General features: G+C 39.1%; 1 protein-coding gene across 3 annotated transcripts in view; it reads left to right on the forward strand.

Moving 5' to 3' along the window:
• LOC121279035 (septin-7) overlaps positions 1-16,206 on the forward strand; it is a 152,723-nt gene that overhangs the window by 116,820 nt on the left and 19,697 nt on the right. For all 3 annotated transcript variants that reach the window (XM_041189801.1, XM_041189802.1, XM_041189803.1), the window contains 5 exons: positions 397-497; positions 2,386-2,520; positions 5,300-5,417; positions 6,210-6,302; positions 9,920-10,016. In XM_041189801.1, coding sequence (XP_041045735.1) covers positions 397-497; positions 2,386-2,520; positions 5,300-5,417; positions 6,210-6,302; positions 9,920-10,016 — 544 coding nt within the window. The remainder of the gene's footprint in view (positions 1-396; positions 498-2,385; positions 2,521-5,299; positions 5,418-6,209; positions 6,303-9,919; positions 10,017-16,206) is intronic.

Consider the following 16,206-nt stretch of genomic DNA (forward strand, 5'->3'; position numbering starts at 1 on the left):
GGATGCGCCACTTGAACTAAACAACTTCAATGATATCTCCTGCTTTGTACGTTTTACCCTCCTGTGGAATGAAGCAACTTACCAGAATTGACTTTTGCATCTAGCGTTAGCTTGGTCTGATTTTTAAATAAATGAATAGAAATCTGTAGCCAGTCCACATCATGAGGGGATGCTATTATTACATCCTCTAGCTGTGTGAGCACGTGGTTAGAACAGGGCATGGTGAGCTTATTTCCATAAAAAATAATAACACTCTGACTCCTTCAGGGAGTGACTGACTCAGTGAACCCGAGAAGGTGTATAAACAAACCTGAACTTTTAAATCAGAACTGTTGAGATCTTTATTGTGCCTTCTACTATGTAAGCAGGTATTATAATATTGTTTTCTTTTTACAGGTTGAACAGTCAAAAGTATTCGTTAAAGAAGGTGGTGTTCAGTTACTACTCACAATAGTTGACACACCAGGCTTTGGGGATGCTGTGGACAACAGTAACTGGTAAGGTTTTTTAAAAGCAAATAGTAGAGAATGAGCTTGCATTTATAGAGTTCCTTTCACATCATTTAGAGGTGCTTCACAGCTCATGAATGAACTAGGTAAGTATTTTATGTCTATCAACATGCCACAAACAGCAGTGAGAAAAATGGCTAGTTCATTTGGTTTTGATGTTGTTTAATGGATAAATGTTGGCCAGCGCACCAGAAGAATTGCCTGCTCTTTAAACAGTGCATCCACTTGAGCAGATTGGATACAACTCAGTTTAATATATCAGCTGAAATACTGTTTACTGATACAGCATTCCCTCAGTACTGCACTGAAGTTCTGGCCTGGAGTGGGCTTGAACCCATGGCCCTCTGGCTTAGGCACAAGTGCTAACATTGAAGCAGGGCACTAACACCTCATTATCGATTAAGCCATGCTCGGGATCAAATTTATACCAAAATTTTAAACTAAGGCATTGCCTGTCCCTTCAAGTGTATGTAAAGCTATTTTGAAGAAGAGCAGGAAAGTTCTTTTGGTATCCACAATTTATCTGGTCATTGTCAATTGCTTTTTGTGGGAGCTTGCTGTGTAAAAATTGGCTGCATGAAAACAGTGACTGTAATTCAAAATTACTTAATTGGCTGGAAAGTACTTTGGGACATCCTGAGGGCTTTTTCTAGAGTTGAAATGCCCATAATTTTGATTCAATTTGAACTATTGGACAGAATATGCTCATTAGCTATCTTGATCAATTCTCAATAACAACTTGCATTTAAAAAATAGCTTTAATGTTATAAAAATCCCAAGGTACTTCACATGAGTGTTATTAAACAAAACTTGATACTGAGCCACATGAGATATTAGGACAGATGATCAAAACCTTGATCCAAGAGGTGGGTTTTAAGGGATGTCTTCAAGGTCAAGGGAGAGGGGGGATGTTTAGGGAGGGAATTCCAGAGCTTAGGGACTAGACTGTTGAAGGCATAGCTGTCAGTGCTGGAGCAATTAAAATCAGGGTGCTTAAGGGGCCAGAATTGGAGGAGCACAAATGGGTGAACAGAATATACAGCAATTCACCAAGGCTCCTTAGACAGCATCTTCTAAACCCACGACCGCTATCATCTAGAAGGACAAGGGCAGCAGATAGATGGGAACACCACCACCTACAAGTTCCCCTCCAAGTCACTCACCATCCTGACTTGGAAATATATTGCCGTTCCTTCACTGTCGCTGGGTCAAAATCCTGAAACTCCCTCCCTAACAGCACTGTGGGTGTACCTACACCACAGGGGCTGCAGCGGCTCAAGGAGGCAGCTCACCACCGCCTTCTCAAGGGCAACTAGGGATGGGCAATAAATGCTGGCCCAGCCAGCAAAGCCAATATCCTATGAATGAATTAACTGCATTTTTAATAATTCAATAAAAGTTCAGAAAAATATACAATATTTTTTCCCCCTCTTCAAAATGTCTGCAAGCCCTTTGATTTTGGGATATACTTCCAAAAGCAAAATAGTGTCTGCTTAGGCTTTGGACAAAATTTTGTTTCAGTTTTGCTTGCTTAACATTTGTTTGTATGCAGACTTTTGAGTTTGCTCTGTGTGAATGTCAGGGTTGGTTGCTTTATAGTTTCCCTTTTCCAAAAAAGTTGCATATTGCTGTAACACTTTTTTATGGGGATATTTTTCTGTATTTCTAACAGCTAACAAGACAAAACAAAAATTCGAGGTTATATTTTAATTTTTTAAGAAAATTATATAAGACCCAGGAAAACGGATGCAGCTGCATTTCATAGTTTTAATATTCACCAAAATATAAACGTGTCTTTGTAACTGAAGCTGCTGGTTGTGGTTCAGTGTTTAAGACCCTGATTAACCGATTATTGCACTGCTGTTTGACTTTCTAGCTGGCAACCTGTCATTGATCATATCGACAGCAAATTTGAAGATTACCTTAATGCTGAGTCCCGCGTGAACCGGCGTCAGATGCCAGACAGCAGAGTCCATTGTTGTTTATACTTTATTGCTCCTTCAGGACATGGGTTGGTAAAAGATTTTGTACGGTTACAAATACTGGCTAACTGTTAGCTAGTGTTGAATCCATTCTAGGTTTAACTGTTTTTGCCATGAAGTCCAGTGTTTGCTGATCATCTTTACCACTCAGTAATAAAGCCTTAGAAATTGTTTAAAATGACCTGGAAATTAATGCACAGAAACAGGCCTTATGATCCAACCATGTTGCCGTTTATCCTTCCATGAACAGTATCCTAGTTCCATATACCTGGCTTGTTGCAATATCTCCATTGCCTTTCTTTCAACCACCCCTGAACTTATTCTTCAATGTTGACATGGTCTCTGCTTCAATTGCAAAGTTTGGCAGTAATTCCTCACCCTCCAAGTATTCTTTTCTGCTCTCAATCCTAAATGTTTAATGTTTAATTTTTTTTTTTAACCATTCTAGCTATTCAACTAAAAATGGTCTGTTTCTATTTGTTTTGTCAAATCCCATCAAATAATTCTACCAAAATGTACCTTAATCACCTCTGTTCCAAAGAAAAAAGGCCACAATGTTTTCAGATCTGTCTTGTGTTTTCTCATACCAGGCAGCATCCTTGTGAATCAGCACTATACCTGTTTACTGCCTCAGCATCCTTCTTAATGTTGAGATAACAACAGTACACGGGCCAACTGCGGTCTTAGTAGGTTTTATATAGGTTCAGCATTGCATTAAAACTTTTATATTCCATACCCTTTGTACACAAAATCCCATCAGCTTTTTATTGAAGACTTTATCCACTTGAAATATTGCTTTTATTGTCTTGAGCCTAAATCCCTCTGCTCTGCTATATCACCAAACCACCCCACTCGTTTTAGTTTTTTTTTGTGAAAGCATTTGTGTGAGGATGTGAAGATAATTCACAAATCCATTCTCCGTTTGATTTATTTCAGTCCTTCATTACATATGTATTTCTCTGCCTTAATAGCGTACTTGATTTACTTTTGGAGGTCCAGTGATTGGAAATCACTTTTAATTTAAAGTTGTGCAGAAGTTTTTAAACTCAAGTATTGAGTTCTTGAGAAAAGGAATTCTTGAATGTTAAGTCTGGAAATTCAGTGCTGTTCACATCTGAAAATGGCTGACTGCTTTAATTGTATTATTCACTCCTGAGATGTGGGCGCTGCTGGCTAGGCCAGCATTTATTGCCCACCCCTAATTGCCCTTGTTTAGAGGGCATTTAAGAGTCAACCACATTGCTGTGGGCCTGGAGCCACATGTAGGCCAGACCAGGTAAGGACAGCAGATTTCCTTCCTTAAAGGACAATAGGGAACCAGCTGGGCTTTTGTGACAGTTGTTTCATGATCATCATCAGATTTTTAATTCCAGGTTTTTTATTGACTTCAAATTTCACCATCTGTGGGATGGGATTTGAACCTGGGCCCCCAGAGTCTCTGGAATACTAGTCAGTGCCACCACCTCCCCTAATATTACACTAGAGTCCAAATCCAGTTCTAAAGGGACCCAACCCAGTGGGAAATTTTGATACCAAGATTGGTTTTTGGCCTTGTCCCATGCTTCCAGATTTCTGCTTCCAACCTGACTGCACTACAGTGTTGAATGGTCCTGAACCTGTGGCTATGCTACCTTTCTCCAACATTGGCTGTAGGACAGGTCTCTTGACCTACATTCCCAGACAGCTCACAGAATTGTAACTGTTTCTTGTGGCATTGGTGATTTCTTTAAATTTATCAGTGCCATAAGCATTTATTCGTAATCTCGTTGTTGGACTATATACCATCTGGGAAATGGTTGGAGTGCACAAATTTCTGTACGCCATTGGGCTTGCCAAATTGAAACCAGCTGCATAGCAGTAGATCAGAATGTTTGTACCAGGAAAATATAAAATTGCTATGGTGTAATATTGTAGACAAATTATTATTGCTTCTCATCGCCAATATAGCTGTTTCCCATCTCCTATTTGCCACTGCTATAGTGGTTGTACAACTGGAGATTTGCAGTAGATTGGAGTAGGTGTCTTCCATGCTATTTAGTGCCTTTAGTGAATGAATGGATTAATGGTTACATGAATTCAATTGCCTTAAAAGTCTGGCAGCTGTAAGATACATCTTTTTTACATATAGATGGACAGCTCTGACATTGAATTAACTATTTCTCATATCGGCTGCATCTGATATCCCCCTTGTGGTAAATGCAGCCACATGTTTCCAACAGGGGCTACTAGTTCATCAGGAATGGGAGCAACATCTTTTTTTTCCTTACCCCAGTCACTGAATTTTAATATTTAATGGGAGAATTGACCTATAGGGACCTTTACAAAAATACCAGTAGACTTGATAACTCTTGGAGATGTTCCTGAGGTCTAAGTACATCATATTCAACAATAACTTCAGCCCAATTCAATGGAATAAACCTTGGTCTGGTTCTTAATTGAATTAGATTAGGCAAGCAAAATAGGTTTTTTTCTGAAAAGGAATGATGCCAAAAATGAGTTTGTATCCATCTTCACACTTAGTGACTTGCAATAGTTTTATTTTAACATCAGCTGAGAGCAGAGGAGACTGCAGACTCCCAAACATTACCTGCTTGGGAAAAATAATGACTGTCATGACTTGTTTTTAGGAGTGCTCATTGTGAAGGCAATTGATCAATTCTGCTTCTTAGCCTTTCACATGTCGAAATCCCTCAATGTTTGACAATTGTATAGCATGAATGGAAGACATATCTGATGTTTTTTGAATTCATTATACAAACATGATGGGTGGATAATCAGTTTGCTGACTTAGATGTTACATTTCTACAGACTAAAGCCTTTGGATATTGAATTTATGAAGCGCCTACATGAAAAGGTCAATATTATTCCACTCATCGCCAAAGCAGACACCCTCACTCCAGAAGAATGCCAGCAGTTCAAGAGACAGGTGAGAAGACAATGGTTAGTGGTTTTGAGAATATTGTCTGCTCTTGTAAGGTGTGCTTGGCCATGTGGAATGAGTTTTTAATAAAACATTATCCATCATGCAGTAGATACATTGGCTAATGTAGCTTACCTTTACAAGCAGGAGACACAAAACCAATTCATCAGTGCATGTGCAGTTTAAACCAAGCAAACACAAAACACTGATGCATTTTCATTCTTTTATCACACATCCCATTATGGCCAGCTCAAATAACTTCAAGATGTAGACAACTGTCTACAAGTGCTATCTGGCTTTTGTAATGCATGAGGTTCTAGCAAATCTTTTGGATAGTTAAATCCCAATATATTCAATTCTGCAACCATAGAACTCCAGTTTAACTTGGGACAGTTTCAAGTCCCCAGTGCGTCATAGATGAACATTACAAAGCTCAAGGGGATGCTGTAAAGCAATAAGTGCAGGATTTTAACAAAGTGCTAAGAAATAGGTCTGCTTGAAATAGCCAGCACACTTGCTTTATCTTGTAGAACTGTGCAGCACAGAAGGGGGCCATTCAACTTGGTGCCTATGCTAGATCTTAGGTAGAGCTATCCAGTCCATCCCCTGTCGTCTTTTTCCATGACCCTGCAGGAATTTTTTCCCATTTCAAGTATTATCCGATTCCCTTTGAAAGTTAGCATTGAATCTGATGCTATTATCTTAAAAGGCAGCACGTTCTACATCATAGCCACTTGCACAATGAAACAGCGTTGAGTTTTCTTTACTTTTTAAATAATGCTTCAACTATTTTTACAGGTGATGAGAGAAATCCAGGAACATAAAATAAAGATCTATGAATTTCCAGAAACCGATGATGAAGAAGAAAACAAGTTGGTGAAAAAAGTTAAGGTAGTGTATCATTGGAGGCATGTGATTCCAGCAGGCTGCCCATATTAATAAAATGGTAGAGACTTCCCTAGAGAGAAACTTTAATTACAACTTTAGCAACAATTAATATTATTGGAAGCATCATTTCATATTGAAGCGAACATCTAATGAAATGTAAAACTTTATGACTTTTATACTGAGTTTTGAAAGATGGACCCACGTTTTCAATCTAACTGATGACAAGAAAAGCCTTTGTGGGTTTATTAACCTATAACTGGCTGTTTGTGATGACAAAGCAGTGTTGCAAATAACACCTCACTGGAAGGCTTTCATTCTGTAAATACAATTGCACTAATTTTGGAGCGACCTTAAATTATGGAATTAAATATTCTTTTTGACAAATATATAACTAATTTTTGCAATCCATAAATGCGCCTTAAAACTGGAATATTTTTATTGATGGGTTAAAAATGTATTGTGGTTCAGCTCGAGTGTAAATTGAACAGAACCTGGGAAGCGTGCAATGTGCTGAAAAAGCTGTAAATATTCATGTCACAGGAGACTACCACCTGGTTACACCAGATAGTGAACGTGAAGAAAAGCCAAAATAACAGTCACAATGCAACATGTAATAGCAAACCAGGTAGAGGATAGAAGGCTGATAAATGGGCCTGTGTGGTCAATCAATACAATGAAGAAATAAATAATTCATGTAATCTTTAAAATGGAGCCACAAGTGGTGTTTAAAAGCAGGAACATAAATTTGGCTGCACCTGCACCAGGCTCCAGTAAATGCATTTAAACAAGGAGAAATAAATACTGCATCAGATGTAAACTTTGGATGCATTGGGTCATTAGAATCTGATGTAAGGAGCTAAATGGCCTCTCAGCCCAGCTTTTTTGAAGTTGACAGGAGATTCTCTGCTCATTTTCTAGTGGAGATGATAATGTGTCACCTTTTATTTAAATATACCCTGAGACGTGCATTGTGCTGTCATCATGTAACAATGGGGGAGGAGATATGGTATATCTTAGTGCTGCAGACAGGCCATGTGCCAAGAACAGAAAAATCTTCGAATAAAATTGGTGGGTGGGGAATTCCTTGCCTAAAAGATTGGACTGGATGGGGAAAGAGAGAAAGCAGGCGAATGTAATGTTGGGAGGCGGCATTGCTTGAGCATCCGTTTGGCCACTGTGCACAAAGTCTGGAAAATGATACATTTTCCTGTGATCAAAAATTAATTTTTGAAGACTGCTTTTTAAAAATAACAGTGCATTGCAACACCTATGAATCAGATAACTATTTGTCAGCACTACCATTTAAGAATTGATTAAATATCAATTCTTGACTGTTTTAAAGGTGATTTTTTTTTTAAGCACGTACCCATCACGTTACATCTTCAAAGCATCATGCAAAATATTGCCAGCGGTGTAACTTAACAGACGTATGGTTATTAATCAAATATGGTTGTGTTAACTAACGAAGTAGCAGTGCACCAATGAGAAGCCAGTAATTAGATGTTTAAGCAAATGAATCCGTTCCCCTGCCCACCCCACACCCATAACTGGTATTCATTAAGCAGCAAGACCAAGCTGATTCATCAGACATTTCTGGATTTTTTTGTCTACTCACTCGTCTCTATTTTATGACCCTAGAGCAGATGCCCAAATTGTTGGTGAGATCCGGTTAGGATCTGATTCGTTTAAAGTAGACAAAGTTTGCGATTCAAAACACTTGCTCAGTGAATAAAGCCACAAGATTGAGCAGGTTTTGAGCAGACAAAAATAAACTTTACTATATAAGGTCAAAAAGATAAAACAATTTACAATATCTGCCCTATACTCTAACATTCAGGGTTAATATGAGGTACATATGAATTAACGGGCAAACTGTGGTGAAACACACCACACTGCACAGTAAAAAGCAAATACAGCCAAGACACCCAGGAATTACATACTAATATTAAAAAGAAACGGTTTCGTTGGAGAAAATCACTAAACTTAGCTGTAAAATTAATAGCCAGTTTTAAATGTCTGCAGTGATTTTTCAGGCAGGTAGGTCTGGATTCTGAATATCAAATCATAATTTTTTTTGAACTGAGTATTTCCAACATTTTCTTTTTTTTTTACATCCACTGCAGTGAATTCTGCATAGTGTAATTTTCATCGGCCTGCAGAAACAGCCTGCAATTCTTTCCCAGTATTTATCCAATTCCCATTTGAAAGATCCTATTGAATTTGCTTCCACTGCCCTTTCAGGCAGTGTATTCCAGATCATAGCTCCACAGAGAAAACCTCTCATCTGCCCTCCGTTTCTTTTGTCAATTCTCCAATTTGTTGTGTCTGGTTACAAATCCTCCTGTCGGTAGAAACAGTTTGCCCTATTCACTCTATCAAAATCACCTGTATGAAATCTCCCTTTAGTCTTCTCTGCTCTAAGGAGAAGAATCCCAGGTTCTCCATTTTCTCCACACAACTGAAGTCCTTCACCCCTGGTTCCATTCTGGTCAACCCCCCCTGGATCCTTGTCTACAAATATATGAATTAGAAGCAGGATTAGGCCATTTGGCCCCATGTGCCTGCTCCTCTATTCAATAAGCTCATGGCTAATCTGATTGTGGCGTTAACTCCACTTTTTGTCTACCCCTGATAACCTTTGACTCCCTTAGTCAAGAATGTACCTACCTCTACCTTATAAATATTCATTGACCCTACCTGCACCGCTCTCCAGGGAAGAGTGTTCAAAAGATTCACGACCCCCTGAAAGGAAAAATTTCTTCTCATCCCTGTCTTAAATGGGAGACCCCTTATTTTTAAACAGTGCCTCCTAGTTCTAGACTCTCCCACAAGAGGAAACATCATTTTAACATCCGCCCTTTCAAGTCCCCTCAGAATCTTTTGTGTTGCAAAAAGATCACCTCTCCTAAACTGCAATGGATACAGGCCTAGTCTGTTCAACCTTTCTTCATAAGATAACCACCTCCACCTCAGGCCTCAGTTAAGTGAGCCATCTCCGAACTGCTAACATGTTTATATCCTTTCTCAAATAAAGAGACCAGGACTGTACACAGTACTCCAGATGTGGCCTCAGCAATGCCCTGTGCAACTGTAGTAAAACATCCTTACTTTATATTCCATTCCCCTTGCAATAAGCACCAACATTCCATTTGCCTTCCTCATCACTTGTTGTACCTGCATACTAACTTTGTGATTCATGTACCAGGATAACCAGATCTCTCCGTACCTCAGGGTTCTGCAATCTCTCTCCATTTAAATTAATATTCTGCTTTTCTATTCTTCCTGCCAAAGTGGATAAGTTCACATTTCCCCACGTTGTTAACCTTTCCCATATCCCTAAATGATGTTGCCCAGAATTGGACCCTACTCCAGATGGGACCTAATTAGTGTTTGATAGAAGTTTAGCATAAATTCTGTACTCTTCATTGTTGTGTGTGCAGGATTCTTCTCTTTTAGAATTTTTGAGATCATGGGTCCTGACTTAGTCCCAAATAAATTATATGTGGAGGCTTAAGTGGAATTATAGATTAAGTCTTAAATTGGTTTAAATTTTTCCACCATCTTAACTGTTAATTTTTTCTTCAGTTATTTTTGTACTGATCTATGTAAATCTTTTCCAGGATCGTTTGCCTCTTGCTGTTGTAGGTAGTAATACTATCATTGAGGTGAATGGAAAACGAGTGAGAGGAAGACAGTATCCTTGGGGAGTTGCAGAGGGTAAGCCTCTTGCTTTTAGTATGTTGAAGCTTTTATCCATGATTTAAATTATTTGTAAACAGCAGTGGTATTTTTACAAATATGTTTTAAACTTTGATTTAAACGTGTGCTGTTGTATGGCATTCCCATCTGTTCACACAGACTTTTAATACAGCAAGAAAGACTTGAATTGCTTTAGCACCATCCATGAGCTCAGAACCTCTCAGTACTTTACAGGCAATCAAGTACTTTTGAAGTGTAGTCACTGTTGCAACGTAGGAAATGCAGCAGCTGTTTTGCGCACAGCAAGCTCCCACAAACAGCAGTGAGATAATGACCAGATAATCTGTTTGAGTGATGTTGGTTGAAGCATAATTTTTTTTTTAATTCTTTCATGGGATTTGGGCATTGCTAGCAAGGCCAGCGTTTGTTGCCCATCGCTAATTGTGCTTTTAATAGCTAGTTAGGCTATGTCAGTGGGCAGTTAAGAGTCGACCGCATTGCTGTGGACCTGCAGTCACATGTAGGTCAGACCAGATTTCCTTCCCTTGAGGACATTAGTGAAACAGGCTTTTACAACAATCGATAGTTTCATGGTCACCATTGTTGAGACTAGCTTTCAATTTTAGATTTTATTCATTGAATTTAAATTCCACCAGCTGCCATGGTGGAACTTGAAGCTGTGTTCCCTGGGCATTAGCCTGGGCCTCTGGATTACTAGTGATATTACCGCTACACCACTGGTTTCCCACAAATTGGCCCAGAACACCTGGGAGAGCTCCATCAGTACAACACTCAACCTAAATTGTGTGTTTAAATTTCTGGAGTGGAAGCAAGCTAACAAGTTAGCAGAAAATCAATTCTCGGAAAGCTGTGTGGTTTTTGAGTCCAGCAGGTAATACCCAGTGATGGTCCTCAGTGTGGTTCTGACCTAAGCATGATGGGCTGAAAAGCATTTGGTAAACTTGCTTAATTCTTAAAGTTGTAAATATTACTTGTATAAAATAGGACAGTTGATGAGAATGAATGATTTATATTTTGGCTATTGGCTTTTTAACATTGTTTCCACATTACACAAATTCAACACATGGTTCATGTTCAGAGGGAGACTGAGTTTTTTTTTAGAATTGTGTTGAAAAATGTAGATTTTGACATGGAATTCCTTGGCAGAACTCTTAGCTTGAGTCATGTTGTAATTAATGACTTGCATGGGCATTATAATTTACCATCAAAGCAAATTCATGTGTGTTTGAATTTTAGCATTTAAGGGATGAGGCGAAGGTCACATATCTGAACCTCAAAATGCTTGTTTATTGCTTCTGATTTTTCACATTTGGCTTTGTGTATTGCCTTGTTCAGTATAGCTTGGGTACTATCTGTTCTGCAGTGCTTGCTGTATATTGTTTTCTTTACTATTTGCACTGCTCCAAGTGATTTAGAGCATAGGAAATAAGAGTAGGCCATTCAGCCCTTCAAGCTTGCTCCACTATTTGGTAAAGTCATAGCTAATCTGATTGCGGCCCCAACTCTACTCTCCTGCCTATCTCCTATAACCTTTGATTCAAGAATATATTTAACTCAGCCTTAAAAATATTCAATGGCCCTGCCTCCACTGCTTTCTGGGAAAGGGTATTCCACAGACTAAGGACCCTCAGAGGAAAAAAGTTTCTCCATACCTCCTCCTTAAATAGGAGACCCCTTGTTTTTAAAATGTGTCCCCTAGTTCGAGCCTCTCCCATAAAGGGAAACGTCCTCTCAGCATCCATCATCTGGGCAGAATTTACCTTTCTCATGGACGAAGGAATGTCCTTATTGTTTTTTTTATAAAGCTTTCCAAGCTGCAGGTTCTGCCCTGATCAGAGGTTCAGACAAGATGGTTATTTACCTTGCCTATCATATCTCTTTGTACTTCAAACCATGACAGTGTTTTGTTAGGACTCCTTAACTGATCCTTGTACAACTTCAACCTGAAATTTAACCAGTCCAATACTCTACAGTAAAAAAACAAAACTTCACTGTATTAATTGTACCTACCCAGAGAGTGGTTCGAATGTGGAACTCGTTACCGCAAGAATTGATTGAGACAAATAACATAGATGCACTAGAGGGGAAGCTAAATAAGCACATGAGGGAGAAAGGAAAGAGGATAATTTAGGGTGAGATAAAGAGAGTAGGAGAAGGTTCATGTGAGCATGGACTGATTGAGCCAAATGGCCCGTCACTGTGCTGTTCTGGGTACACATCTAACCATATCCCAGCCTCTAACCTCTGGCAAGAGCTGCTAAATTTTTAATGGAACCCTCCTCTTCTCTTCCACTTAGTGTTAGGAATGCATTCATCTCTTCTTTGCCAGATTGTTGTGGCTTTGTTTGATGATTCAGCACTACTGTTAAATGTGTGTCATGGCATTTAAATTAAAATTTCAAGCAGCTCACCTTACTGTTAATTACAGCCTGTGCCACTTTAAGCAACCTTTGTGGACCTGCTGCTGAAGCGATACATCTGTATTTCATCTGACAGCTATTGTGAATTACCAAAACACAGCCCAGAAGTAGGGGTTTCACATTATATGCAGAGACTAAAGAAAAACCATTTGCAAGTAACTTGGGAATGGTGGCATCGTTTGTTTAAAATGCTTGAAGTGCAACACATGACCTAAACCAGCATAACTGCAACAGGAAATGCAAAAAAGCATCTCTGTGCACTAGAGTTCTTCTAACAGTTCCAAAGCCAAATGTGGGTGGGGCTGGTTTGCATTATATACAAATAAATGATGCATCTTCCCCCTGGAATTCAATCATGCAGTTTTTGGAGTTGTGAAGTGTACATGACTGAGTGTTCTAATCAGATTTAAGGTTCACTGGGGAGCAAGTTTATTTGTGACATGGCATTGTTGGATGGCCTGTTTTGACAGTTTGCTACTTGTATAATTCAGTTAGAAGTTTGTTTTCTAGTCAGAGACATTTTTTGCTTGAATTTAAAATTAATCCTGTGTTTATTGTTTAACTTCTCAGCGAATCAGATAAAATCTTTTAGGGAGTGCAAATGATCTTTTTAATCAATCCACCCAGAATCCAGTTTTAGTAATGGATTTACAGCTGCTTTGGAAATGGATTTAGAAGCATGCCTTCCTGAAAAACATAATTCTAGGGCAAGTACAAATTGAAAGTTCCAAAGATCTGCTAGAATATAAGGCAGGTGAAGAATGTACATCTTTGTGAATTTTAAACTAAAAATGGCTTGATATGGAGGGGCTGAATGTCGTGAACACAGAGCAGCATTTCCAGACAGCAACTCCAGAGGAAATGCTTTCCGGTCTTTGACTTGTGCTGCTGTCAGGAAACTGAGGGGCCTGGTTTTGGTGCAGTTGTAGCTGTACCAGTGGATAAATGAGATTGGAAGATTGTATCTTGTCCCTGTAGGTTGCTGTTGAGATCAGGAAATGACTGATAGGTTGTGTTTTCTGTTAGTGGTGGCGACACTCTGAAAGGGCTGTGGTGACCATGACCTCTATTTCAGATGGGGGCATGATTTAAACAGTGGTAATTTTATGGGTCCTGCCTATGTTGGGAAGGTGGAATAATAATTTGAAATTGACTTGCATATGAAAATCTTTTAATGTGCTAACAGCCATGTGTACTTATGTGATGTCAAATGGTGTTCCAGAAATCAAATTTAAGGTCAGCTGATCCTGGTTGAAGTCATTGCTTAAGAAAATTTGTGTATGTTTCTTTGAGTAGTCACAGCACAAAACTGCCTCTCATCTTGGCACCACATTGGTGGATAAATATTCTGTAACATATTATGCCGACTACAACAAGAAGTTTATTCTTGTAAGCCAACACAAGAATCAAGATCGCTAAAATTGGCCTCCGTGCCCTTGAAACCAGGAGAGCTGATTGGTGTCCATTGACCTCTTGAGTTTCTGTGGTGTGAAATGTTAACATTGGGTGAATCCAATATCAGCTTTGGTAATAATGCTCCCTAGCATTCAGTTACTTGCCACACACACTCTGCAGGGTCACAGAAAAATAACTGACAATTTGGCAAGGGTATTCGATGGTATCAGTTGACCCATACAACATCAAGAGTTGGACCTTTAGGAAGGGAACAATGGCAATTGGAAGATATCATTTTATACCTATCTTGCATGTCATTTTTAAAATTCTTTCATGGGATGTGAGCTTTGCTGGCAAGGCCAGCATTTGTTTATAATCCCTATTTGCCCTTAAACAGAGTGTCTAGCTAGCCCATTTCAGAGGATAGTAAAAAGTCAACCACGTTGCCCTGGGTGTGGAGTTATTCGTAGGCCAGACCAGGTAAGGACAGCAGATTTCCTTCCCTTAAGGACATTAGTGAACCAGATGGGTTTCTACAAAATCAATAGTAGTTTCATAGTCACCATTCCTGAGGCTAGATTTCAATTCCATTGTTTTAAATTAAATAGAATTTAAATTCCACCAGCTGTTGTGGTGGAGTTTGAACCCATGTCCCTTGAGTATTAGTCTGGGCCGATGGATTACTAGTCCAGTGACATTAGCACAATGCACCATCCCTATTTGAGAAATTTGAAGTTGCACAAGATGACTCTACACACCTGGATACCTCGGAGGAGGCATCTTACCACCTTGCTTTCCTGGATAGATCTGGATCTTTTTGAGCAACTGACCTTCACCCAGAATTGAAGGGTGGGAAGTGCTTCACCAGTCTCGACATGTTTTTTGTCTGCCAAATTTTATGCTTTAAAACAATACTCTTGCAAGCTGCCAAAATGAGGAATGTTAGTACTGGAGTGCATACACCATGTTGGGCAATCAATATCCATAATGAGCACTACCAGACTAGTAAGGCTCCATCTCTTCCTTCCCAATGTGTCTCAGCCTGTGTGCAGTCATTTTGATTTTCCACAAATTGTGTGGCCTCAGAGTAATGTAGGGCAAAGATTAGCATCAGTTTTGTGCTGTGGTCTGTACCCAGCAGGACAGGGTGAAATTTCTCAAGCTCATTTCATATAGAACATTTACAGTTAGCAGAAGAGAGACTTTCATTGCATCAGTGTGGCCTGGATAGTGACCCAAATGCCAGAGGTGAAAGTTGATCGATGCTGATCTATCCTACGCATTTCCCAAATTTAGTTTCCTCATTAGTGAATTACATCCTTTTGAAAACTAAACTGGTAATTAATTGTTACTAGCCTAATTTTCTCTCAGTTGTGTACCATACATGGCATTTCATATCCAAACTGGATTTAATAAACTAAAACCCTTGTCTGTGCAGGCCAGTGGTTGTTGTGTACAATGAAAATTTGCTGTACATTTATAGCTAAATCATTTGCAGCAGAGGGTAATATTTTTGTACATTGTCCTGTTGGGAAAAGGCCCAGTAGAATATCTTGGCGTGAGATTTACTCACCAGTAGAAACTGAATATTTCACATGTTAAAAACCAGTAGGTGATGACAGTACAATTAGGACAGTCAATTACTTAACACTATTACATTTCATTATGAATTATCTGTGTAAAATGTGGACAAGATGAAGGGCAGGAGATGAACTTGTCCAACTTTTAAAAACACCTCTGTGTGAAGGTTTGCCAGGAAGCAATCCTCTAAAAATTACTTATAATTTCAAGAACCCTGCTATCAATTGCAAACTATATGCATCACCATAGCAATTTTCTGTTTTTGAAGTGATCATTGGCCCACTCCCTTTAAAGTTATTGACATAAGTTTTTTTTTTCCCCCAGAATAAGTTTTACCCTTTTCTGGGATTTTTTTTTAACAGACTTGCAACAATGATTTTCACATTCTTATATAGTTTGTAACACTTCCTGTTACCAGAAGAGGAGCACAACTTCCAAGGTCAATCCCTATCGACAAGTAAATCAGCAGGTTTATAATGGGGTTTCACTGTACTGTGATCAAATTCTGTTGAGGTAATGCTATGGCAAAGCAGTGATTTACTGTCGTGACTACCTCATTATCTACCTTGTGTAGATGGCTTTTGTTTTGCCCCATACACACTGTGGGTTGTTTGGCAAAACATACCCAATGGGGACAATTTTAAACCCCGAAACAGGCAGGTTTGGGTTAGATGCAAGTTAAAACGTTAAGAATCTCAATCCTGACTCCAAGCTGTCCACTTCTGGTTTTAACGGAGGTGGGACAGTGAGGGGTGTGTGGATAACCGATACCTCCCAGAAGGCGGGTTGGC

This window comes from Carcharodon carcharias, chromosome 6, assembly GCF_017639515.1.
Source record: "Carcharodon carcharias isolate sCarCar2 chromosome 6, sCarCar2.pri, whole genome shotgun sequence".
NCBI lineage: Eukaryota > Metazoa > Chordata > Chondrichthyes > Lamniformes > Lamnidae > Carcharodon > Carcharodon carcharias.